General features: G+C 43.8%; 3 protein-coding genes across 4 annotated transcripts; 2 read left to right on the top strand and 1 right to left on the bottom strand.

The window, feature by feature from the left end:
• Positions 1–17: 17 nt before the first annotated feature.
• LOC310813713 (transmembrane protein 87A-like) lies at positions 18–5,882 on the bottom strand. Its single transcript, XM_083682805.1, has 20 exons — positions 5,746–5,882; positions 5,132–5,189; positions 4,843–4,940; positions 4,471–4,587; positions 4,178–4,225; positions 3,989–4,045; positions 3,748–3,895; positions 3,596–3,657; positions 3,280–3,463; positions 3,035–3,134; positions 2,746–2,839; positions 2,517–2,588; positions 2,254–2,362; positions 2,101–2,159; positions 1,888–1,991; positions 1,720–1,796; positions 1,572–1,636; positions 1,136–1,188; positions 910–940; positions 18–756 (listed from the first exon to the last, which is right to left on the bottom strand). Exons 1-20 carry the CDS (start codon positions 5,848–5,850, stop codon positions 715–717), a joined length of 1,683 nt encoding a protein of 560 aa, XP_083538931.1. The 5' UTR covers positions 5,851–5,882; the 3' UTR covers positions 18–714.
• A 278-nt stretch (positions 5,883–6,160) lies between these two features.
• Positions 6,161–12,393, top strand: ganc (glucosidase, alpha; neutral C). Its single transcript, XM_083682884.1, has 24 exons — positions 6,161–6,278; positions 6,528–6,590; positions 6,712–6,814; positions 7,010–7,137; positions 7,231–7,407; positions 7,511–7,532; positions 7,631–7,697; positions 7,795–7,891; positions 8,061–8,247; positions 8,360–8,504; positions 8,672–8,907; positions 9,025–9,151; positions 9,259–9,338; positions 9,485–9,628; positions 9,718–9,814; positions 9,942–10,043; positions 10,190–10,433; positions 10,532–10,596; positions 10,705–10,781; positions 10,892–10,966; positions 11,095–11,208; positions 11,357–11,469; positions 11,590–11,693; positions 11,929–12,393. The coding sequence occupies exons 1-24, from the start codon at positions 6,244–6,246 to the stop codon at positions 12,036–12,038; spliced, it is 2,712 nt and encodes a 903-aa protein (XP_083539010.1). The 5' UTR covers positions 6,161–6,243; the 3' UTR covers positions 12,039–12,393.
• A 1,062-nt stretch (positions 12,394–13,455) lies between these two features.
• On the top strand, positions 13,456–24,038 carry capn3a (calpain 3a, (p94); the record flags this gene model as incomplete). 2 transcript variants are annotated; one of them, XM_083682878.1, is made up of 21 exons in its annotated part: positions 13,456–13,707; positions 15,184–15,253; positions 15,951–16,069; positions 16,216–16,349; positions 16,609–16,777; positions 16,942–17,025; positions 17,147–17,241; positions 17,378–17,455; positions 17,595–17,755; positions 17,913–18,082; positions 18,642–18,653; positions 18,890–19,098; positions 20,443–20,479; positions 20,873–20,950; positions 21,257–21,314; positions 21,744–21,808; positions 22,116–22,184; positions 22,303–22,381; positions 22,562–22,678; positions 22,834–22,892; positions 22,995–24,038. In XM_083682878.1, the coding sequence occupies 21 exons, from the start codon at positions 13,456–13,458 to the stop codon at positions 23,019–23,021; spliced, it is 2,142 nt and encodes a 713-aa protein (XP_083539004.1). In that variant the 3' UTR covers positions 23,022–24,038. The 2 variants fall into 2 exon arrangements, with proteins under 2 accessions (XP_083539004.1, XP_083539003.1); XM_083682877.1 differs by having other exon boundaries at positions 20,873–21,016.
• Between the last annotated feature and the right edge of the window lie 50 nt (positions 24,039–24,088).

Here is a 24,088-nt window from a genome sequence, read left to right as displayed (position 1 = left end):
ATCATGACAAAACAAAATACCTTTCAATATAAATTTTAATCCCAGAACAAACAGCAAAAAGCCATACAATACCGTCACAGATTACAAATGCAGACCCCATACTTTATACATAGATAGTGTACATTTTCTGAAACAACAAAAATAATCCCCTCATGACAATGAAACAAACAAAACCATATAGAATAAATTAACGGGCCTAACCTGACCATATATTGCAGTACATTGCACAAGGCTGAGTAGTTTCAATTTAATTTTCTTGGAGGTGGCAAAATGGAGTAGCGGAAAGGAAGGAAGATTCCAGTAACATTCTTCCACAGTCATTAACACATTATGCATTAGCAAATAAAGATAAAAATTCTGTCAGTTTGTGATGTGTGACAATATCAAATAAGTGGCAATCTGTGAGCCAGCTGCTTAAATTTGCTAAACTGCAAACTCACAAGGACAAATATACATCACTCCTCTGACAGCCAACTTACTCACTTCGACTTACTACATACTGTACATCCAGCTGCCTACCACTCTTCCTTCTCTGAGTTTATCAGTGTGTCTGTGCAGAAAATTAAGAAACGTAAAAAGTGAACATAAATATAGGGATTAGATGGAGTGTCAACACACTGTTCCTGGTCACTTAATTTAACTGCAACTCATTCATTGCTGCCTCAGTGAAATTCCCCCCCTCTCTCTCTCATTCATGGCTTTGACTTCATTGCTTTACTCCATTTTGGATCTCTCCATCTTGGTTTTCAGGATTTCCTGTAAGAGAGCAAAAAAACTGGGATTAATGTGTTTGCGATGAGTCTCTGTTGATTGACGGCCCTACGTAAGATATCACTATGAGCTTTTCAATGGACAAACATGTGACTAGCAATCATGGGACCACAGGGAAAGAAATAGTAGCTCCTTCACCTCCTCCTCATCAAGCATTACGGGGAGGGCTCTGCAGGGAGGAGAGAGAGAGAGGGAGAGGGGTGATCAGTGAAAGGAATGTGACAGTCGTACACCAGAGGATAAGGCACAATAACCAACTGTAATACTTCACCCACTGACAGAGATCTACAAACCACTATGTCCTGCAAATGTCATTATTTACAATCCAATAATCCATCCAGGTGTGGCGGTGTTTTTTACTCACACGTCTGCAACAGTTGTAGGGATGTTCTCCTCAACCCATTTCAGATCTTCATCCTGAGAACAGACAGGACAATACCACATGTTTATATTTACACGGCCATTTACCATGTAACCAAACATACTGTACAAATACGAACAAAAATGCAATCCTACATTCTACCGACTGTCAACCATTCTGACATAGTAGATGCTCATTGTCTTCTCTTAATAAAGATTAGGAAAAAGTGGAAAAAGTCATCAGTCACATCACATGCTTACACTGATGCACCGAGGATGTACAGTGGGTATTTCCCCATATGCTGATGATCTAAGATTCTGATAACCATCAATCCAAGCTACCAGGGATGTGAGTGCTGGTGCCTAGACTTGTTCTAACCGTGAGAATAGATAAGCATATAAACGCATCTACTTACATACCAATGGAAAAGATAACCCACCTCTTTACTCAGCAATTTTTGGGAGCCATTGCTGTCAGGCTTTGAGCCCCTCATCTTCATCCCCTCTGAAAGACACCCAAGCCATGCAGTCAGATAATGATCATAGTCATATATTCTTTTTTTGTATTATTGTGGCAATGTCTCTCACCAAAGGCCTCATTCAGCATAGGCTCCTTGGCTTCGTCCTCATCATCATCCTCATCAATAAGAGGGGAATGGGAAAACCTGTGAGAGAAAACAGCCAAGGCTCAAAGCTATGTGAACACTACACTAGGTAGGGCAGGTAGTAATATGTCATACTAAATTGACCTCTGACCTCTGGCTGTTAGCAGAGGGCCGTAGCAACACCATGATGACAAGCAGAATGGTGGAGAAGAGCAGCCTCCAGAAGGCGTCATCCACCCACAGGTCCCTCCAGCCCTGAGTACAAAGTACAAACAGTGAGCGGGGGGGGGGTTGGGATGGCACATGCAGAGATAAACACGACAACTGTTTTCGTTATGTGGACACACAGTAGCGTCACACATACCGTCTGGCAATCCACCAGTTTAAAAACTTTGGTCGTCCAGACGATGAATATAATAGAAGCTGAAAAAAAGAAGAAGTGAAGAGCTTAGATGTGCCTCAAAAGCATTATGAAACTGTAAAACATATACAGCACATCCATTATCCCTAAACTCACCCAGGACAGAGAAGATGAGGGTGTTGGTAAAGTGCTGGTACAAAGAGAGCTTCACTACATTTCTGCGTAGCTTCAAGAGACGAGTGGTCTGGGACAGACTTATGAAAATGTGAACACAAGTTAAGGAACCTACACATTAGCACTATCATGCACTGCACAAATACCACAAAATAAAGGTGTCTGGTATTTCTCATCAATGCACATGGGCCAACTGCTAAGTGGGGGGCAGCATCATCCTGGCCCTTAGTTTCTGTAAAGGATATCCACCACATGACACACGAGTCGATGAGGGAGAGACTGAGGTTAGCCACCAGGGCAACTGTGCCATAGAAACTCTGAAACAGTCCAGATGAAAGAGAGAGAGAGAGAGAGAGAGAGAGAGAGATGCATTAGTTGAAATGAAAACAAAAGGCATGTCACAGTAATATCACACATATAGTGAGAGAAGTTTTCAATAACCGAGCATTGTAAGAGCTGTGCGTAGACACTCACGCCTGTGACCCTTAGCACACCCTCCACAGAGGAGAAGAGCAGGTACAGCAGCCCCACTGCAGCTAGCCTGTGCACTGTGGTACCCAACCTGGGCCTGTCGGAGAGGAGAACACACAATTACATTGAAGTGAGTAGGAATCAAACATCAAATAACAAATATCAGTAGTTTTCTTTATAGGCAAACTTGTGGTTGTTTATGACAGGATACTGCCAGTTTAGTTCTGGAACCATTGAAGTTCTGGAACCATTGAAGATGATGTCAGAGTTAATATTGTTAGGTTGAACTCACTTGACTATGCCGTAACCTAAACTGACGATAAGCACCAGGATTCGGGCTAGGGATCTCTTCAGGGCAGAGAGAAGCTCAGCGAAAATCACTGCACCTTGCACTAGAGGAAGAAAGCACAATAAGTACAAATTCAAAGCAATTCAATAGAATACAAATTGTGCCATTGCAAGTGTGTTATGTTTACCAAGGGTAAATGACAAAATAATGAATAGTGTACAGTCGAGGAAGTGTGTGAGTGAACCAACCGTAGTCGCCTTTGTAGCGGATGCTCTGGTACTCAGAGTAGAACACAGCTTTCTCCAGCATTCCAAGAATGATCACAGCTCCGATCCAGAACTGGATCCTTAGCAAGTCCCGCCAGTAGCATGCTGACCAGAAGAGCCAGAGAACCCCGAAGAACACATACACAATGCACATGACCATGAAGAACTGTGAAAGACAGGACGACACACACACACACATAATGTCATTAATTAATCATTAATTAATTACATAAGTGTATGTCTGAGTGAGTCAGGTGTAGACAGAAACACAATATTTATTCTAGACACTGCTACACACCATCATATGGGGCCAGTCGGCAGGTGAGGAGTATTCGCGCGGTCCCTTCATTTCCACTGTCACTGCAGAGGTGAACACACACAATCACAAAGTCAGCCTCTCCAGGCCTATGCTGACTCAGGCCTACTTTCAACGACAATTGCGACTCTCACTTGTGAAAGCAAAGTTGCCATCGCTAGCTGCCTCCTCCTCCTCTCCTCCTGGTCGCCCCGCACTGGCCTCTCCACGCTGCTGTGGCCGCACTCTCACGATGAACAGGTAAGGACTGTCCGACCAAGCCTTGGCTACAGCCCCTATATCCTGCAAGGCAAATTGGACAGTATTAATGCAAAACACGTATTTGGACCTAGACACACTTTATAAACATACATTACTACAGTTTGTGTGTCTTACCGGCTTTTCCTGCCAACTCTGAGGTGCGCTCTGATTTGAAGGCCTGCCTTCATCGCTCTATACAAAATAGCAAAGTGAAAGTCAATATACTGTAAAGAGGCAGTCCAACAAACTGACTTCCATTCCCGAAGGCCAAGACAGGATTGGCTAGGTATAGTGTTCTCCATATGTCTCAGTTGAATCACTAACCTGGGGGCTTGTGAGGGGCTGGAAAGTGCTGTAGTCAGTGTAGTACACCTGAGTGGGAGGGGAGAGGACAGAGGGTTGGATATACATCATATCTCAACCATAACAATGCAATTCTCTCCAACTTGCTGAATCAAATTAGCAGCTGAGCAAAAATATTCATGGCAGCATGAAGACAATACACACAAGCAAAAAAGAGTTATACGAGGGCAGACAACAACACAATAGCAACATCAAGAGTTCAGTCTATGGCAGTCTCACATGCCGAAACAAGCCCTGGTGTGCTACCCTCATACCTTTGGTAAGAAGAGGGCAGAGCAGTTGTCAAAGTACATGTAGCCTTGGCTGTAGAAGCCGGTCCAGTCCTCCTTCAGCATGTGGTCCAGACCAAACATGCTCCGCGCTTTGTTGTCCTGCAGGAGAAAGAAAAGCATCAAGGGACTTGGACAGCAAAAGACAGGACACAGTAATGTATTTCCTAATGGGAAAATTATGGAGTATCTTAATTGCAAGGTTAAATTAAACATATCTGATGATGTTATGATGTTATCAAATACAGAACATGACCACATGAAGCACTGAAGCAGTTTTGCTCTGGCATGCGTGAGTGTGGGAGCATGTTCATGTGTGTGTGTTCATACTTGTGTGCTTGCATGGTCTTTACTCACTGGAGTATTAAAAACCTCATTGTAGCAGATGGAGGAGCGGAGATACCAGCTAATGTTGAAGGCCAGGTTCCCATCACAAGATGCTGGTTCACCCCGAACTAAGGTACAGCCGATAAAGACACAAAGTCATTGGCATGCTGTCTGATACTGAAGATGTTTGAAAACTAAACGTGGCCAGTATAAATAAGGGCATTATGTTTGTTATGTCATGTCCAACCAAATCATTGAAAAATGAAGGTACAACATTTATAAAACAAAGGGATTTCACAATAATAAAAGTAATACTTACACCTCATGAAGATGGTAGTGTTGGCATACAATGTCTTCCGAAAGACAGCATCACGTGACTAAAAACAAATAAACAGAAGGATTGTTTGACACCTGTCCCAATAGCCATACTCAGAACGTTTGTCCTTTCCTTGATCTAAAGGAACTATAAACTGCATTGTTGTCATATTAAGTCCACCTGACTTAATATGACAACAACATATTTTTGACTTCCAGTCTTTCCATATCAGTGGTCATGGAGGGACCAGCTAAGGAGGCTGATATCTCAAGATCCTGTGATATCCTTCCCTGCTCAAGATGTCACCTGCCATATGGCATATTGCAGAGACTACAGGAAATGCCATTTACACATTCGGAAATTAAATCATCATAACAATCATTCATGCAACAGCAGAGGCAGGTGACTGATTGTAGCTCTTTCAGATCACATCAGCACTGAAACACAAACACAGTTGAACAGCTTAAACATGCTGTCACTCAGACTGCCATACAGTTTAAACCTGAGAAGCTTGCTAGCTTGGCTAGCTGAGGTTAGCAATTTCTGCTGTGGATAAAATTGGCATGCATGTTACACCGTTAGACACACGACAGTAAGCTGAGGGTGAGTGCACTCACTGAATTAATGTCCTCATTCCACAAGGAGACCTCTGCCCCACTCCCGAGACGCACAATTAAAACAAAAAACAACGAACATGACAAATACACCGTGACATCTGGCATTTTCACTTGTGTATCAACCAGTTCCGCAGTCAGTTCCGGGTGCGTTAGCGAGTGTAATGTAAGGAGCATTATCACTAGGGGGCGATGTTGCAATTCGTATAAAGGACAAGAATTTGCAGCAATTGAGTAGAAACTTTAAATTGTTTATTTATATGGGTAAGGTATGTTATTTAATTTATTTGTATTTAAACAACGACTTATGTGTACCAGAAATGTCTTGCCAAAATTGATCTGTAGGTGACCAGGTTATGCAATTTGACATTTCAAACGCTAGGGGCGTTGCCCTCAACTACTCATTCTCGTTCGATGGTATCAGTACTACAGAAGTATGAAGTCCGAATGTACAGTACAGAAATATGTAAACAAGCCAACTGAAAGTAAATAATAATTGACATGGCGGAGGGAGGTTGCACTGAAACGATCGTGAGGTAGGCATAATGGACATGGTGGCTAATTGTCATCTAGAAAAGATCCTCACTTTACTTGACTTGGATCGAATGGCATGATTTGACATTGTGGCATTTGACAGCAGCATGCGCGTGATATCATACTGAGCGTGATATCAGCCTCGCACAGCGAATGATATCACCGGAGATTTTAGAAAACTGTTTATACGCTCTATGATATCACTGTTCCTTCTACTTCAAAAGGATATGTTTCCAAATCATGTGTTACAGTGTTGTTCCTGATGACGAAGGCAAAGAAAAGTTTAAGAAATGCGACCAGATAGCCTTTTACAGGTGTGCATAAATTTAAAAAAAATAAAAAAAATAACACTTGGTCTAAATGATACCAAATTAAAGGGAAAGTGATGCATGAATTGGAATTAGTATGTTTACTAGGATTTGTTTTGTTTACCAGGCGACAGACGCTGGGACCTAACTTACAATATTATGCCCCTTTGGACACCTGTGTACTGACTGAGAAAGGGGCAGTTTTCGAAATATTGGAACCAGACTCCCAGGTCAGGTAACCTGTCAATCAAATCATCACGTGTACAGAAGTGGTGGAAAACTGAAGAAATATTTTTTTGATGCATATGATTTATTAACAGTATTCATAAGATGCAGTTGAATGGGAGACCGATAAGGTCTGAGTAAGAGTAATTAACAACAAATCTATTTGGAAAATCTACCCTCTCAACCCTCTACCTGTGTAGGTGAGACTGCAACTCTCTATATCGCCCATCAAGAGTGGAACTGTCAGGGTTTTGATTGATAGCCTTCAACCCAATAAAGTCCGCTACAGGGTTCCAGATGTTCTTACGAGAGAGCCAGTTTGTGAACAGTAAGACTTACGCACCATCTTCCCTACGTCTACCTTTTATCTACACCCAACCCAGTTCGGGCGTCCAAGAATTGACCAGTTTTCTTTCGGCAGGTTTAGAGTGTTGACAAAGACCAAGGATTCTGTTACACTCACCTGGGGTTCGGGGCAGTACCAGGTACGAGTGTGGGATTGTCCTTTCAAACTGGAGGTATTGTGTGGACAGGAGGTGATGGTCACGTTCAATCCCAAAGACAGATTATGGTTTGAGACACGGCAGGACTCGTCCAGGTGAGGGTTATGGAAGGAAGGGAGTGGATGTTGGGCAGCGGTTTAAAGGCACAAGCAAACATTACTTAATATTTCTCTCTATCTTGCCATTTTTCTTTCCCAGATGCTCATCTGATGCAGATAAGGTGAGAATAGCTGTTACCACTTATGCTGTTGAAGTTTCCTATTGGTTTTATACTGAGCTTTAGATTATTTTTGAAGTATAATTTCCCCTATTATACAGCATCAAGAGGACCACTCAGGTTTATGGAAGGAGACTTTCAGACAGTTTGTGGACATTAAAGCAAATGGTTTGTATGCATTAAGAAATGGGAAAATGCAAGCTTAATTCCATTCAAACACAACCCTAGTCTTCCCATTAAGTACATGGCTTTGTTGATCCTGCAGGTCCCAATAGTGTAGGTGCTGACTTCAGCCTCAATGGTTTCAGCCATGTGTACGGTCTCCCTGAGCATGCTGACAGACTCCAGTTGAAGGACACCAGGTCTGAGAAACAAAAACAGGGTGGGAAGAGGGGACCATGTTAAACTACATTAGATGATTGGATACACTGACATTTGAACATTTAAAGTGATTTGATTAGTATCACACCTTTTGCAATTGTCAATAAGCAGTTGCTATGACTAATTTCGGTTCTATCCTATTCCACACAGGGATGGCGAGCCATATCGGTTGTACAACCTGGACGTGTTTGCCTATGACTTATACAGCCGTCTCGGCCTGTATGGTTCAGTTCCGCTTTTACTGGCCCACAAGCCCGACAGAACTGTGGGTCTGTTCTGGCTCAATGCGTCTGAGACCCTGGTGGACATCCACTACACCCCCCATGATGATGAGGAGGTAATGTTAGTAATCCCCATGGTGTGGTCCTGGTCCCTGCTCTCTTGGGCCTTAGCTTCCCCTCTGCATATCACTTCACCTTTGACTCTGTCTCCTGTCTCTTGACCCCGAGGATGACAGTGCCCCCCCAGTGAAGAGGAGGAGGGTTCCCCCTCAGACAGAGGTCCGCTGGATGTCAGAAAGTGGAGTCATTGACTGCATGATCTTGCTTGGACCCACTCCAGCCCAGACCTTCACTCAGTATGCTGAGCTGACAGGTTCTCAAAACAAAACTGTTTTTTTGTTTTTGTTTTAAACGACACAGGCCAATTATAATATGCTGATAACTTGTTATAGTACATTTATAGATAATTTGTATTAGTCAATAACCATTATACTGTTAATCAGGTACTGTACATTTACCCTCTATTATTTTTCCTGCTAGGGTATCAAGCCATGCCACCTCTTTTCTCCCTGGGGTACCACCAGTGTCGTTGGAACTATGACGATGAGGCAGACGTAATGGCTGTAGATGCTGGGTTTGACCGTCACAACATCCCTTATGATGTCATCTGGCTTGACATTGAGCACACAGATGGTAAACGCTACTTCACCTGGGACCCAAGCCTCTTCCCTGATCCAGTTAGACTACAGCACCACCTGGAGGACAAGAAAAGAAAGGTGAGTGTGACTCCATTGTTGAGAATGAGATGGTTGACGTTTATGCAAATCTGAATGGTATTTTATATTTATATATTTATTTTGTCCATACCTTCATATACATTTTAAACCCTGCAGTTGGTGGTCATCAGTGACCCCCACATCAAGGTTGACCCAGAATGGTCGTTTTTCTGTGAGGCGAGAGACGGAGGTCATTTTGTGAAAGACAGAGAAGGGCAGCTTTACCAGGGATCCTGCTGGCCAGGCAAGTGTCATAGTAAATCTACATCACCTGTTATGCAAAATTAATAATTTCTCCCTCTGTCTCTCACATGTCTATCATTAGTCTCTGTTGCCCTTACCCCCTCATAGGTGAATCCTGTTACCTGGATTACAGCAGCCCAACCACTCGGGCATGGTATTCCAGATGCTTTGCCCTGGACAAGTACCCTGTGAGTATGGGAGCACACGGTTTTATTAAGCCGAAAAATGCTGACTCACTTGATATCTTGAGTCTTGAAAACTTCACTGATTCACCTGCATTCCTTTAATTTCCTGTTTGCCACTATGTTTGTGTGTTTGTTTCTATCTACACCAGGGCTCAACCTCATCACTGTTTGTGTGGAATGATATGAACGAACCCTCTGTGTTCACGGGGCCAGAGCAAACTATGCCTAAGGACACGGTGCATTATGGGGGCTGGGAACACAGGGAATTACACAACTTGTATGGCTTTCATCAGGTGAGCTCAACTGAACAGCAGGATATGAAACAGTAAAGAAGCAATGGAATTATGTGTACCAGTCATGTTTTTTTATCTGTCCCTCCCAGCACATGGCCACAGTGGAGGGCTTGATTACCCGCTCAGGGGGCTCACAGAGACCCTTCGTCCTATCACGCTCCTTTTTCGCAGGGTCTCAGAGACTGGGTAAGTCAGTGACAGTTACAGAACTGTAGACTAAACAAATAACCAATACAGTAAATAACTGCCATTAGTTAATTGATGTTTTTATTAGTATACGGTACATGTGTGTGTGTAAATGTATCTGATACAGGTCCTATATGGACAGGTGATAACGTGGCCACCTGGGAGTACTTGAAGATCTCCATCCCTATGCTTTTGTCCCTGAGTGTTGCAGGCATAGCTTTCTGTGGAGGTGAGTATATGTGGCTAACTTGGGGGACAACAGAATAAATGGGCAAGGAGTGGAAACATGGCACACAGCTATAACTATGGCAGCTATAGCTCACAAAGGACACACAATTGCCTATTTGATGTTTTCTATCGCCCTCTCTATTCCAGCTGATGTTGGTGGATTTGTGCAGGACCCAGACCCAGAGCTGCTGGTGCGCTGGTACCAGGCTGGTGCCCTGCAGCCCTTTTTCCGAGGTCACTCCGCCAAGGAGACGAAGCGCAGAGAGCCCTGGCTCTTTGGAGACGAGGTCACCGCTGCAATTCGTACTGTGATCCAGCAGAGGTACTGCCTACTGGCCTACTGGTACACCCTCTTTCACCAGGCTAACACCTCTGCCCTGCCCATCATCAGGTGAGTGCTGCCCTCTGCTGTTTGATTTGTAGTTGTGCATCACAGCAGCACCCTCATCACTGGCCTGATTAAACCCAACTACTCCATATTCACCGCAGACCGATGTGGGTGGAGTTCCCTACAGAGCACAGCACCTTCACTGTGGACAACCAGTACATGATTGGTAACTATTGTAATGGGGGCGAGTCCCTCTCTTCACGTTGTTTCCATATACATTGAACTCATGATTTATCTCTGTACCCTATTTAGGATATACTTTCTGTCCATTCAGGAGGTGCACTGCTAGCCTGTCCTGTAACTGAATGTGGTGTTCAAGAGGTCAAGGTTTTACTTCCTGGATCTAGTGAGGTAGTTATTTTAACTCAACCCAGTTAGCACTCTATGCCTATGTGTGTATCTGTGTAATACTGTATATGTGATGCTTTCTGTCTTTTTTTGTGTCTTTTCTTCCGTTATAGATTTGGTATGACGTCCAGTCTGCTCAGGTGTTCAGTGGAGGCAGGACGGTGAATATCCCAGTGACACTGGACACAGTAAGTGTCTTAAACCTGCTCCACACAGATGGAGGGATGGGGCGGTTGAGGCCAAAGGACAGGTAGTAGCACAGTACAGTAGTAATGGAGGTCTGATGTGTCTCTAACCTCTCTCTTGCCACCTCTAGGTGCCTCTGTTCCAGCGTGGAGGCACAGTGGTCCCCAGGAGAACAGGCTGTGGCTCCTGCACAGCTGATCTGAAGAAGTTCCCCTTCTCCCTCACTGTGGCCTTAGATTCAATGGTGAGGAGATAAGACAGGAAGACAACACGTCTATGTTGTTGATGTGACTTGTAAAGTCCTTGCAGTCAAACCACTTTGAGCTAACTGTGGAAACACACACATTCCTATTTTACCATAACGTCTTCACTGGAGCCTATGTCCCCTATAGGGTTGTGCTGAGGGAGAGCTGTACCTGGATGATGGCCACTCATTCAGTTACCGGGACAGGAAGTACTTCTGCCTGCGCAGGTTCAGCATGTTGTCAGGTTGTCTGGTCTGCTGGTGAGTCAGTGCTCAAACTTCCAAGAGAAGGTTCTAGTTTATATTGTGTGGCCGATGATTCAAGATTGAGGGGTACCTCTTGATGCTAGACTAACCCAAGGTTATCATTGCACGCCCTAGCTGTGCCAATGAGGAGGGCCTATCTGTCCCTGACTGTGTGGTGCAGTCAGTCTCCCTCCTGGGGGTGAAGAGGAAACCGTCCACAGTGACTGTGCATGTCTCAGGTGAGCATCAGTGACATCGCATATCAGCAGCCCATACAATTCAATTTCATACTAAAAGCATTCTCTGTTCTGCTGTATTATAGATACTGTACAATATGTAGTGTTGAAAGCATAGCAACAAAAACAACAAAAACACTGTCAGGTGAAAAATATGATATGCTTTTCAGCATGATTTTTCAGAAATTCTTCAGCCTTCCGCACTTCAGCACCTTAGGCTCTCCCGTTTTGTTGACAGGCACAAAAGACGCCCCAGTTGGGTTTCGGTTTGAGGAGGCCCGGCACATGGTGACGTTGGAAGGCCTGAACCTTAGAGTGGCAGAAGACTGGAAGATTCAGATAGAGTAGGGGTCATTTTCTCCTGTGCATACTGCTCTATTCTATTGTACTTGTGTGGGGATGAAAGTCGTTCTTAACGTTATTGTATTTTCAATGACAGAGGACTAGAGAGAGATATTATATATGGATATATAGGTGCTCGTTGATTAATGATATAGACTAAATGAAGAATCAGTTGGCTAAACATAATCACAACATTGATTCATCAATAAAAATGGTTCTATAGCCCCAAACTTTTAAAACATAATCTTAACTGTGTTTTTACTTACAGATCAAAGTAGACTTGGTAGTTTTAGTAAGGTTTGGCCATGAGATGTAGAGCGGTGACGTGACGGATGTTTGTGATGAATGTTTACATAATAGAATAGGCCAATAAATGAAAGAACTGACCTCTTTCTACAGGGTCCAAGGTAGCTAGAGGTCAAAACAAATCCTTTGTCCTCCATTGGCTGGTATTTTTAGTTGCTGTGTGAACTATTACTCTCTATGGTGACAATGAAACAACAGTGAGTATTGTAGCTAAAGCTGACAACACTTGAAAGACCTGACCTTTTCCCAAAGGTCTAAGTTGGTGTTCAATGCTGGAACAGAAGAAGGACGTCGTCAGGTGTTTTTGACGTTATGCACTTTGACATAGCGGGGGGTCACAGCGAGGGTTACGTTTATATCATTGACGACCAATAACCGATCTTGCACGTCTACAATTTTGCTTGCATTTTTTTTTTTATTAAGTCTGTCTTGGGGACGGGCACCACAGGTGATTCACAATGTCCATGTTTATCTATGTCTATTTTGACTGGGTGTGATTGGATCTGTGTGCCTTATAGCTGAAGCTATAGCGTACAAGACACAATGGATTGCAGTTATACTCACAGTGACAAAAAATCGACGGTTTACCTCATAGCATTCGCCCTGCACTAGTTGTGCTGAGACTGCTCAATGCTGAGCTCCATTGAGAATAGGTTTAAAGGTTTTGAATGCCTTCTGCTGAGGCAGGGCATCCTCTGACCACTCTTTACATGCACTGTGGTGCTGCCTCTGGCCTTTGTGTCGCCCAACAATAATGGCACGAGAGCACCACAGCCAGGGAAAGGTCATTGTTCAGTGACCAATGGGAATGCAACAAATAGAAGACCTTTATGCGTGTATGCATGTGTGTGTGTGTGTGTGTGTGTGTGTGTGTGTGTGTGTGTGTGAGTGTGTATGTGTTGTGTGTGCATGCTAATGTAGATGTGAATGCATGTTAAGTGAATGTCTTTTAGGTCTGCCCTTTGCGTCTACTCTATGACCAAGGGAGTGGGACGTCATACAAAGAAGTAGCCAATCAGAGATTAGTTGTTTGGATTTATGCCAGGGTTTTTTAGGCTTGTAAGACTTTAGTGGAAGTGGCAAAAGCCAGTTTAAAAAAAATATCAGGTGAGACAAAATGCCCTATACACCGTCTGGCTTTTTCTGCGACCGGTTGATCCGGGAGAGAGAGCGAAGAGACGGGGAAGGGTCCCTCAGCAAGCCCCTGCGCTTCAGTGGACAGGACTTCAGTACCCTCAAACAGGAGTGCCTCCAGAAGAAGGTTCTGTTTGAGGATGACACTTTCACGGCCACAGTGGAGTCCTTGGGATACAAGGAGCTTGGGCACAAGTCCAACAAGGTCAAGAACATCGTCTGGAAGAGGCCCAAGGTAGGAGGTGGTTATATGGGTGGCGATAAAGGGCACGTGGAGAGGAGTATTGGTCAGAAGGTTTTACTAAAGAGGGGATGGACACGCATAAGGGCGGTGGGATGTTATCTGCAATATTGCGACTACAAAACCACACATGGAAGTATCAGGATTTTTGTGCTGTGATAAGGGATTCACTCATATTTAAGGAGTCTAACATCTCACACCTCTCTTCTGTGGAATCAATACAAATGGTCAACTGAGTGCAACTGAACATTTGGGACATCTGGGATACTCATTATCATTCATGTATGGAATGGAATAGTATATGTTATGGCTACACAAAACAAAAGGTTAGAATGGTTCCGAATGGTTAGAAAATATGTGCCATTTCAGATATGTTGTGCATCAGGAAAACATCAGGAGAGTGGGGCAAATTTCTGCTATATTAGTGTATGAATGCTTCTTTTTTAGTGTTTTTTTCTGATCAGCATTCTATGTTTTGGCTTGGCCAATGACACATAGGTCAATAGCATTTAGCATATTGTGATGTTAACATTTTCTGGCTTTGTCTGTTTTGGGTGTTCAAGTCTCTGAGAATTTGCTTTCAAAGTTTTCCTCTGTCAATTTGCTGCCACCTGTATTCATATTAGTTTAAACATGTGAATTGGTCACAGAGAAGGAACCATTTTGTGGCATATACATTTTTAGAAGAAAAGACACGATTACTGGTTAATAATCAGTAGTGAGGATATGGGCACCAAACATAAACTTCAGCATATTTTGTATTATACTCCATATAACTGATGTACTGCTGTTGTTTTTTTTGTCAAACACTGTGTATACTATATGTATATACTAGTTAGCAGTAATCTGGCCATCTATTCCCAGGTATTTGTCCCCTCATATCCATAAAGGGTTAGGCAAGTTTCAGCTTTCAACCCAGCACACACACACTGACTAAAGAGAGAGACAATGCCATTATGTACGAGGTACTCAAAATGGAGGATAATGCATTGACATAAGCAATTGGTGTCAGCACTCCACACTCCAAATCTAGCGTGGTCAGATTGATTTGAAACAGTCTTCCTGATATGATTCAGTAGAAGAACGAGGGTAATGCACACGATGAAGTTTGGTGTGTGTGTTTGAGATTGATAGTTTCCTTTGATTATCAAAGATTCCTTTGGTGAATGAATCAGTCTAAGATGCCATGGTGCTTATGTCCATTCCATCTGGACACCTTACAGCGCTGTATCAGCTCCTCAATGCTGTTGTTATATTCTTGTCTACATTATTATATGAACCTCCTGATTGTCAGATTGCTTGGAACAAGGAAATGATGTTGTTTTGAAAAGCTGTAGAATGTCTACATTTCATGGGAACTTAAATTGGAACTCAATTTCAGTTTGTCAACAGGTTAACCTACAACCAAAACTTGGGTACACATCTCACATTTGGCCAATCCATGTTATGCTATTTTCTATGTGTCTGCAGGAGATCTGTGAGAACCCTCAGTTCATTGTGGGAGGAGCCAGCAGGACAGACATCTGCCAGGGAGATCTTGGTAAATGATGCCTACAATACACTCATAAACATGTGTTGATGCCATTGCGACAATGATAAACATGTGTTTATCACCACTCTTGCTGGTTTGTTGTTAACTTGGGAGAAATATGATGCTGACACCCAGGGTATGGTCAGGTGTGTTGGCTGAAGGAGTAACAGAGAGAGAGGTCTTGTGTCCTGCGGGGAAGGAGGTTGTACCATAGGCCGGACAGTAAATCTGACATTTTGGAGTGAAAACATCCCAGCTATTCCCAGCACAGAGCCTCTCCATCACCAGTGGCCTCTCCATATTGTGCTTACTCTTTTGGAAGGGAATCCAACTAGCAGCACTTCTCATTGTTGTAGCGTCCAGGCATGGAATAAAGGGGACCACAGGGACAAAGGTCCAGGCAGGCTGTGCTGCCCCCTCCCCACTCAGAACTTACATTGTTCACACTGTCAAATGGTTAACACCCTGGCATACACACCTGGACAATCATAAAACACCTAGGTCAGCACTGAGAGGTAGCCTCAACAAAACAAAGATGTCGACTATAACTTGACATCAGTGTCGTTTTAGACACCAAATCACAATGACCAAGGTATAGATCTAACAAGGATATGACATGGATATTATACTGTACATCTAAGAATTATGAAATAATGAAATCCCCAGTTAGAGAGTGTTTACGTTGTGTTTACATTTGTGTCTGTAGGTGACTGCTGGCTGTTGGCGGCCATCGCCTGCCTGACTCTGAATGAGAAGCTTCTCTACAGGGTCGTACCTCAGGAACAGAGCTTCTCAGAGACCTATGGTGGTATCTTCCACTTCCAGGTCAGAATGGGCCCTTGAAATAACCTTTATATAGACTGATAAACTCAATGACTATATCATACCTAATGCATTAGCGCCTCTATGGTCTTCATAATCTTAATGGTCATCTTTGTCATCTCAATTGTCCTGTGACATGTGTCCTCCAGTTCTGGCGCTATGGCGACTGGGTTGACGTTGTCATTGACGACCGCATCCCCACAGTCAACAACCAGCTGGTGTTCACCAAATCAGCTGAGAGGAATGAGTTCTGGAGCGCCCTCCTGGAGAAAGCCTATGCCAAGTACGTAAGAAAAGGATATACATCTCAGAGTCCAGATGAATGGACTATCCGTAGTTACTTGGTACTTATCACATAGGATTTTCTCAATGAACGAGTATATGTATCAGAATCATACCATTTTGTCATGCTGTACATGGATTGTTTTTGAGTTTTATACCATTATAATAAGGAAAATGTTCTGACGGGAAGTATTTTCACACCTGTTTGACTGTATTTTTCCTTTGTACCACTTCCCCTGCTCTCCCTTCTCCTTGTGCAGGCTGCATGGCTCCTACGAGGCTCTGAAGGGTGGTAACACCACAGAAGCCATGGAAGACTTCACTGGAGGAGTGACAGAGTTCTATGAGATGAAGGAGGCCCCCAAGGAGCTGTACAAGATCATGAAGAAAGCCCTGGAGAGAGGCTCCCTTATGGGATGTTCCATCGATGTAAGTCCCTTCACATGTTGATTCCAACTGAAACTATGAAGAATTTCATAAAATGTAAAACTAAAATATTTACAGTATACTCTATTCCATAAGTATTCAATACTGGTCTTCATATCGTCATTGATCCATGATTCATTAATGTGCCTCATGACTTATTCCTCTAGTCCCTGGTCCCAGCTCGCTTTGAGACCCGTACTGTGACCGGACTTGTGAAGGGCCATGCCTATTCTGTGACTGCCGTGGAGGAGGTGAGACCTGACTGAATGTACCATGACTGAACTATGATATGTGTGGACTATGATATGTGTGGACTTGTTGACATTTGTATTGTCATCTTGACTGATTCATACTGTTCATATGATTTCCCAGTGTAAACAAACCCAGCATAAGGAGTCTAAGGTGCGTTTGGTGCGTCTCAGGAACCCCTGGGGTCAGGTGGAATGGAACGGTCCATGGAGTGACAAGTGAGTGACATTTTGCACCTTTGATGAATGTCATTTAAACAGCTCTGCACTGTAACCTAATATTCATACTCCTAACAGTTAATCGTGTGAACCTCCATATACTGTATCATATTCCTATGTTACTCCCTGTGTACAGCTCCAAGGAGTGGGGCTCTCTCTCTAAGACAGAGAAGGATAAACTGCAGCATCAGAATGCTGAAGATGGAGAGTTCTGGTGAGCATTTGCCTCCCTGAACAGATTTCAGCTGCTTACAAGTCTACAATTCAGTTGCTCTCTTTTTCCCACACAGTTAACATGCCCTGTGTAACAGACAAAATGTAACTCAGGAAAATGTCTCCTTGTGTCAATCCAGGATGTCCTTTGAGGATTTCAAGAAGAACTACACCAAGATCGAGATATGCAACCTCACCCCTGACGCTCTGGAGCAAGACAAGATCCACAAGTGGACTGTGTCTGTGAACGAGGGCCGTTGGGTGAGGGGCTGCTCTGCCGGAGGCTGCAGGAACTACCCAGGTAGGAGACTCACCTCTGGCTTTACGAGAAGGGCCTTCCTTTCCCACCTGGATGATATAGTTAAGGAATTTACTGACAGTTGACTCCTCTTATTGTGATTGTGGTGGTGTAAACAGTTTCCTTTCTAGTGAATAATCTATCTGTGTATGTCCTGCAGACACTTTCTGGACAAACCCCCAGTACCGCCTTCGTCTACTAGAGGAGGATGACGACCCTGAGGACAACGAGGTGGCCTGCACCTTTGTGGTGGCTCTGATGCAGAAGAACAGGCGGAAAGAGCGCAAGATGGGAGCAAATCTCTTCACCATTGGATTTGCCATCTATGAGGTGTCCCTCCTCACTCACAGACATCCATACACTGCTCCTAAAGATCATGACATTAAAGGGGCAATCTGGGATTGGTACATCAACTTTTTGACTTGTCTTGAATGTATGATATATAGCCATTGACTCTTGAAGAATGTAACTGTCGAACCCCATCAGTACCCAAAATATAAGTTTGTTTTACTCCATTGTTTGTAAACAATGTATTTGTAAGCACACATTGTGTAGCTTCAAAACTATCATTTTGATCTCATGAATTGTCCTTGCATACATAGCACTGTCTATGAATTTGAGAATGGTTACATTTCTCCTGCCCCATTCCTCTGCTGTTTACCAAAAAAAGTGGCGGGGAGACCGCTTTGTTGTTGTTTGAATCCCAGATTACCCCTTTAATCAGTCTACATCTGTTTTATTATACAATATATTGCATATTATATCACATATTGCTCTTCTGTTACATTTTTTTGCAATACACATCATGAATTCAGTTAGTTTTTAGTATCGTCTGTTGACCTTGTATCTGGTGCAAACACAACTCACTATTTTCTCTGTCTGTCCATAGGTGCCAAATGAGGTAAGGAGATGTAATGGACATGCTTGCTGTGGAATATGCTTGTTTGCACCTCACGGTTTCATCCTAATTCATGACTTACCATGCAGTAATTCTCTTTATTACCTTCAAATTTCTCTTCATAACGTATTAACGTATTGTGGAAGAACTAACTGTTGAATATATCTTTACACTTTCAAAACTCATCAATTGTCATCTAGCTTCTCCTCCTCCCTTTCTGTCCGTCTGTTTTTTACCAGATGCATGGGAACAAGCAGCATATGCAGAAGGACTTCTTCCTGTTCAACTCCTCCAAGGCCCGCTGCAAGTCCTACATCAACCTGCGTGAGGTGACCCAGCGCTTCCGCCTGAGCCCCGGGGAGTACGTCATCGTCCCCTCCACATACGAGCCCCACCAGGAGGGAGAGTTCATCCTCAGGGTCTTCTCCGAAAAGAGGAACACCTCAGAGTGAGTGGGTGAGGGGGAGCTGGGTGGTGTGCAAAGGGGAGTCGGGATAGAATTTGTATAGTCCCCTGGGAAGCAATGCAGGCCATAGTGATTGATGTTACATAGGCAGATACATTTATTCCATTCTATTGATTAATTGCTGTCTTTGTAATAGTCTGGAATAGGAAACTAGTTATCTGCCCCTTTGTCTATGATGGGATGTGTATTTGATGGTGGGGTGGGGGGATATTGTTGTTGTGTTAGAGGGGGGGGCGCTGGGGGAATGGGGTGGGGTCAGACCACCAAGGACAAACAATTTTAACGGCGATTTGATTTGTAGAGCTGGAAGAAATCGGCCCCAGTTCGAAGCTGTTATGGAATCTTTTTTAGGACAAGCGACATCAGATTTGGGCATGCTCCGGTAAACATTTTCTTTCAGTATTAAACACCCCCCCTGCTCAACCTCAACATCAGCCCCTGCTCTCCTGGAACACGAGCCCACTGAGCCGGCCTGCCGTCCGACGGCGTGGGAACAACTACCAACGCAGCAGCAACTGGAAGCCTCTAAACCTGAAGAAGCTATAGCAGACATGACAGCACAGCAGACCGACTTGATTATCAGTTTGCCTGGCTTTCATGTAATCTCAGTGATACAGGCAGTGACAGTCGTAGGAATAGGAATTAGAATATTGGAGGTGTAATATGGTCTCAAATCAGGTAATAATCAAGTTGTGTGTGTGACGCCTGCCATATCTAGTCTGTGTTGAGAAGCACAATGGCATATCAAAAGACCTAAGGCTCCTCCAGTGCAGACATGAACAATACACATGGACTGAAACTGAAAGGCCAATTCAATACAGAATGTCCAGACCTGAGAGGAAAACTGCTCACAAGAGCACCGGGTGCATATCTTATAGAAGAATGGTTAAAAAAAAAAAAAAAAAAAAAAGAGAGAGAGAGAAAAAAAAAAAAAAGAGAAAACAAGTTTTCAAGAGAAAAACGACCGAAACCTCTCTTTTGAAACGAACAAACAGGTGGTAATTAACCAAAAATATTTTGTTCACAGCCTGCTTCGAGACGGTAAGAGTTTGTGGTATGATGCTGTCAATCACTGATAAGGGTATGGGACCATAAGCCTTTTGAATTATATTCTGAATTACTGTGATTGTAATATAGTGCTATGTATTCTATTGATACACAATGAAATCAAGCTAACCACTCTTAGGAATACTGTATAATATAATGTGTGATAAAGTTACTTGTTTATAACTCTTTATAAAAAAAAATTATAGGCTTATGGTCCAAATGAGATATTGGCCTTGATAGTGTCACCATGGTGACTGCTGTTTGTTGGTTTTCACTCAGGGAGATAGAGAACAGGATCGAGGCTGATCATCCAGTGGTGAGTACTCTGTCCCCCCTGTCAGCATCATATAACCAGAGCCATAGGTACAGTATACCATGTCATATATCTATGGCTGTGTATATACCTATCCGTCTCCTAGTCAACACCCTAGTGCCAGCGACTACCTTTTTATCTGTGCGTCTTTCTTCACCAACTGGCAGACAAAGTCCTGTCTTGGGTCAGTGGGAGGTGACATGGAAACGACAGTATTTATCCCACAACAATATTAGTTTAGAAGTATAACCCACAGAGCGAACTGTTATCTGCCTCTCAGACACCCTCTCTCTCTCTCTCTCTCTCTCTCTCTCTCTCTCTCTCTCTCTCTCTCTCTTTTTCTGTTTCCTTCTCCCTCTTTCTTCCTCCTTCTGCTTTGTTGTGTCATGCTCTCAGCCGGCTCCAGCCTCTGCAGGGGAGGAGAGTGAGGAGGACCAACAGTTCCGGACTATCTTTCAGGAGATAGCCGGGGATGTGAGTACTGGGAGTACTGGGAGTACTGGGAGTACTGGGAGGCCAGGGAGCGCTGGGGGGAGTAGTGTGAGTATAGTGGTGGGGTGGGTGGTGAATGGGCTTCCAACATGACTGTAGAATGTAGCTAGTGAATTAATATGGATGTTTTCACATGCATTTCATTGAGGCTTGTTTTGAGGCTGCCCTTGTGGGAGTGTTTCTTGAAGACATAATATAAACACATGAAGTTGAAATACTAACGTAATGTCTAGAGATCCACTCAGGTGAGCTCCATCTGTCTCCCTCCCTCTCTCTTCTCCCTCACAGGAAATGGAAATCACAGCTAACGAGCTGAAGAATGTCCTGAACAGGGTTGTGTCCAAACGTAAGCCTACACATGCAATCCTCATTGTCTGACTGTATCATAATCATAAGCCCTGTCATCAGTGTCCTAGAGCTTTCTCTCTCTCTCTCTCTCTCTCTTTCTCTCTCTCTCTCTCTCTCTCTCTCTCTCTCTCTCTCTCTCTGAGTGGAGCATGGGTATTACAACCTAGTAGGGAACATACCTGTGTCTGTGAGCACCTGGGGCCTGGACAATGTTTTGTGTGATGTTGATGATGCTGGTGGTTTGGTGCTAAATGTTTAACCCCAATATATTCCTACAGGCATGATAATGATGCCCTGAGTGGTTAGGTGTCTGTGGAATTGCTTTGTTATGTACTGACCCTAAAAAAGGGGATTTTAAATTAAATTCTCTTTCTCTCTCTCTCTCTCTCTCTCTCTCTCTCTCTCTCTCTCTCTCTCTCTCCCACAGATAAGGACTTGAACACAGAGGGCTTCAGCCTGGAGAGCTGCAGGAGCATGATTGCTCTCATGGACGTATCCTTTGTATCGAGTGCATCGGGCTGGCTGTGTTGTCTGTAGAGAGCACAGCCTGATGAGACCCGTGACAGGGTCTATGTTGAACGTTGAACACGAGGGCCAAATGAACCTTATGTTACATTATCAGACGCACCCAGACCCAGTATTTTGGCTCTTGTTAAGGTCATGGGCGTTGTGATATCCATTCATTTATCAACCAAGAGTTGTCCATATGACCAGCTGTGTTGAATGACTTTTGAAACAGGCGATTCTGAGCTGTCATGACATGTCACACTTGATTGTGGTCTTAACTGCATCTGCATAGATGGATGGGACAGGCAGACTCAACCTGCAGGAGTTCAGACATCTGTGGAACAAGATCAAGCAGTGGCAGGTGAGAACGCTGGCATTTCCCTTTATCTGCCAGCTTGTTTCGTTTGAAATAAAATAATTGCTTCATAATTGCTCGTAACACGGTGAAGGTGTGTAGATTTAATCATGCTTTTTTCCAGGGAATCTTTAAACACTACAACTCCGACCAGTTCGGTAGCATCAACAGCTATGAGATGAGGAATGCTGTCAATGACGCAGGTAAGAGGAACACAGACATCCCAACTTCAACTTTGACCTCTGTAGTTGATGCACCCACTCCAGGTGTAATGATCCAATGTGTAATGTCCTGCAGGTATCTGTTTATTTTTTTCCAACAGCCTGAACTCAACCTCTAATGTTCTTGTCACTGTACAGTTATGTGTCTTGTGTCCCCGTCAGGCTTCCGTCTCAACAACCAGCTGTATGACATCATCACCATGCGTTACGCAAATGAGAACATGAACATCGACTTTGACAGCTTCATCAGCTGTCTGGTGCGGCTTGAGGCCATGTTCAGTAAGTCTGAGTCTCGCCTCGGCACAATTTTACACTCCAAAAAATTCCCATTTCATATCAGGGGGTTTAGTGGTGCATTAGCATATGGTTTGTCCCCAAACCCTTTCTGACACACAAACACAGCTGCTGTATGATGTGATGGCATTTCTTTACAGGGGCGTTCCAGGCCTTTGATCAGGATGGAGATGGCACGATCAGACTCAGTGTCCTGGAGGTATGAGCTATTCATGGTATTCTGTGAGGTATGCTGATTAAGGTGGAACATGCTTATTGAATTAACACCTGTCTATGTCTTGTCTTCCCTTCCCTTCTGTAGTGGCTCCAGTTGACCATGTATGCCTAGACAGGCCCTCACCCAGTCTTCTCCCAGGTGAGCTCCACTCCATGCGAGGACCAGAACTGCAAGCCTTTACCTCATTATTCCATGTGCCAGACCACTACCATCTCCTATTCACCCCACTTCAACCCTCAGTTCTCACAATAGCCCATCGCTTACCACTCCATATACCCCCCTCCTCCTTACCCCGTCTCTTCATTCTGCACTGCTATTCCTCTAATCTTCTCCTTCCTTCCCTACCTCTCTCCTTCTTCACTTCATACTTGCACCCATCCTCCTTTAATCTATTCCCTCTTTCTAGGTCTCAGGCTTTATACATCTCCTTTCCTGCCCTTGTCCTTTTCCCAGTATCGCTGAAATATCACAGTCTCTTCCGCCCCGCCAAACCCCACCCCCACCCCCACCCCCCCAATAACCACATGTACCGTATTTTTCTCAGGCATCAAACACACACAACCTCTCTTTTTCTGTCATGATAGTGATACCTCACAGATCCATATCTTAACAATCCATCTCTCTAACACTCACTGTTCATCTTTCTGGAAAATCTGCCTGGCATTCTTGCCTTCAACCTGCTCCTTCAACCTCCCCCCCCTACACCATCCTTTACCTTTCTGGTATCAAACCAACCCTAATCGCTGCAAGCCCCCTATGTACATCGCTCCAGTGAAACACAGGCTCTTATGGACAATGGCTGACTTGGAAGTGTGGGGAAGGAATGGTCCTTCCCTCTCTGGCTTTTCGTTCATCCGGTCAGTGGAAACTCCCCATCAAAGCTCTGAAAACACTGGTGTCTGAAAAGTGTCTGTAGTCTGCGAGTCTTGCAGCACCGCAAATGGATCAATGACAAGGGAACAGAACCTGCCAAGAACAAATACCCTCCTCTGTAAGAACAGAACCATGTAGCAGAAGACTTCCACTGGAGAGCTACAACACTCGGGGTTCAAAAATGGAGTTGTGAATATGGCTATGGGTTGGACTTCAGTTTTATTGTGGTTTCCTATTAAAGCTTTGGTCAAATGAGTGTACTGCATTTTTAACAATTTTAACCAAATAAATAATTGTGTAGTTAT

The sequence above is a fragment of the Argentina silus genome (assembly GCF_951799395.1).
Source record: "Argentina silus genome assembly, chromosome: 13".
NCBI classification, from domain to species: Eukaryota; Metazoa; Chordata; class Actinopteri; order Argentiniformes; family Argentinidae; genus Argentina; species Argentina silus.
Note: the sequence above shows the minus strand (reverse complement) of the source record. Positions and strands in the feature narration are given on the sequence as shown.

Bases quoted from the DNA above. Each gene is read 5' to 3' on its own strand.
- LOC310813713 (XM_083682805.1), bottom strand. From the start codon at position 5,850: ATGCCAGATGTCACGGTGTATTTGTCATGTTCGTTGTTTTTTGTTTTA. The intron at 4,046-4,177 runs GTTAGTGATTCA...TATTTTGTATAG, and splicing joins AGCCCCTCACAAGCCCCCAG to AGCGATGAAGGCAGGCCTTC. The intron at 3,658-3,747 runs GTGAGAGTCGCA...TCACCTCTGCAG, and splicing joins TGGCAACTTTGCTTTCACAA to TGACAGTGGAAATGAAGGGA.
- ganc (XM_083682884.1), top strand. From the start codon at position 6,244: ATGGCGGAGGGAGGTTGCACTGAAACGATCGTGAG. The intron at 6,815-7,009 runs GTCAGGTAACCT...CTACCTGTGTAG, and splicing joins TATTGGAACCAGACTCCCAG to GTGAGACTGCAACTCTCTAT. The intron at 9,339-9,484 runs GTGAGTATGGGA...TATCTACACCAG, and splicing joins TTGCCCTGGACAAGTACCCT to GGCTCAACCTCATCACTGTT.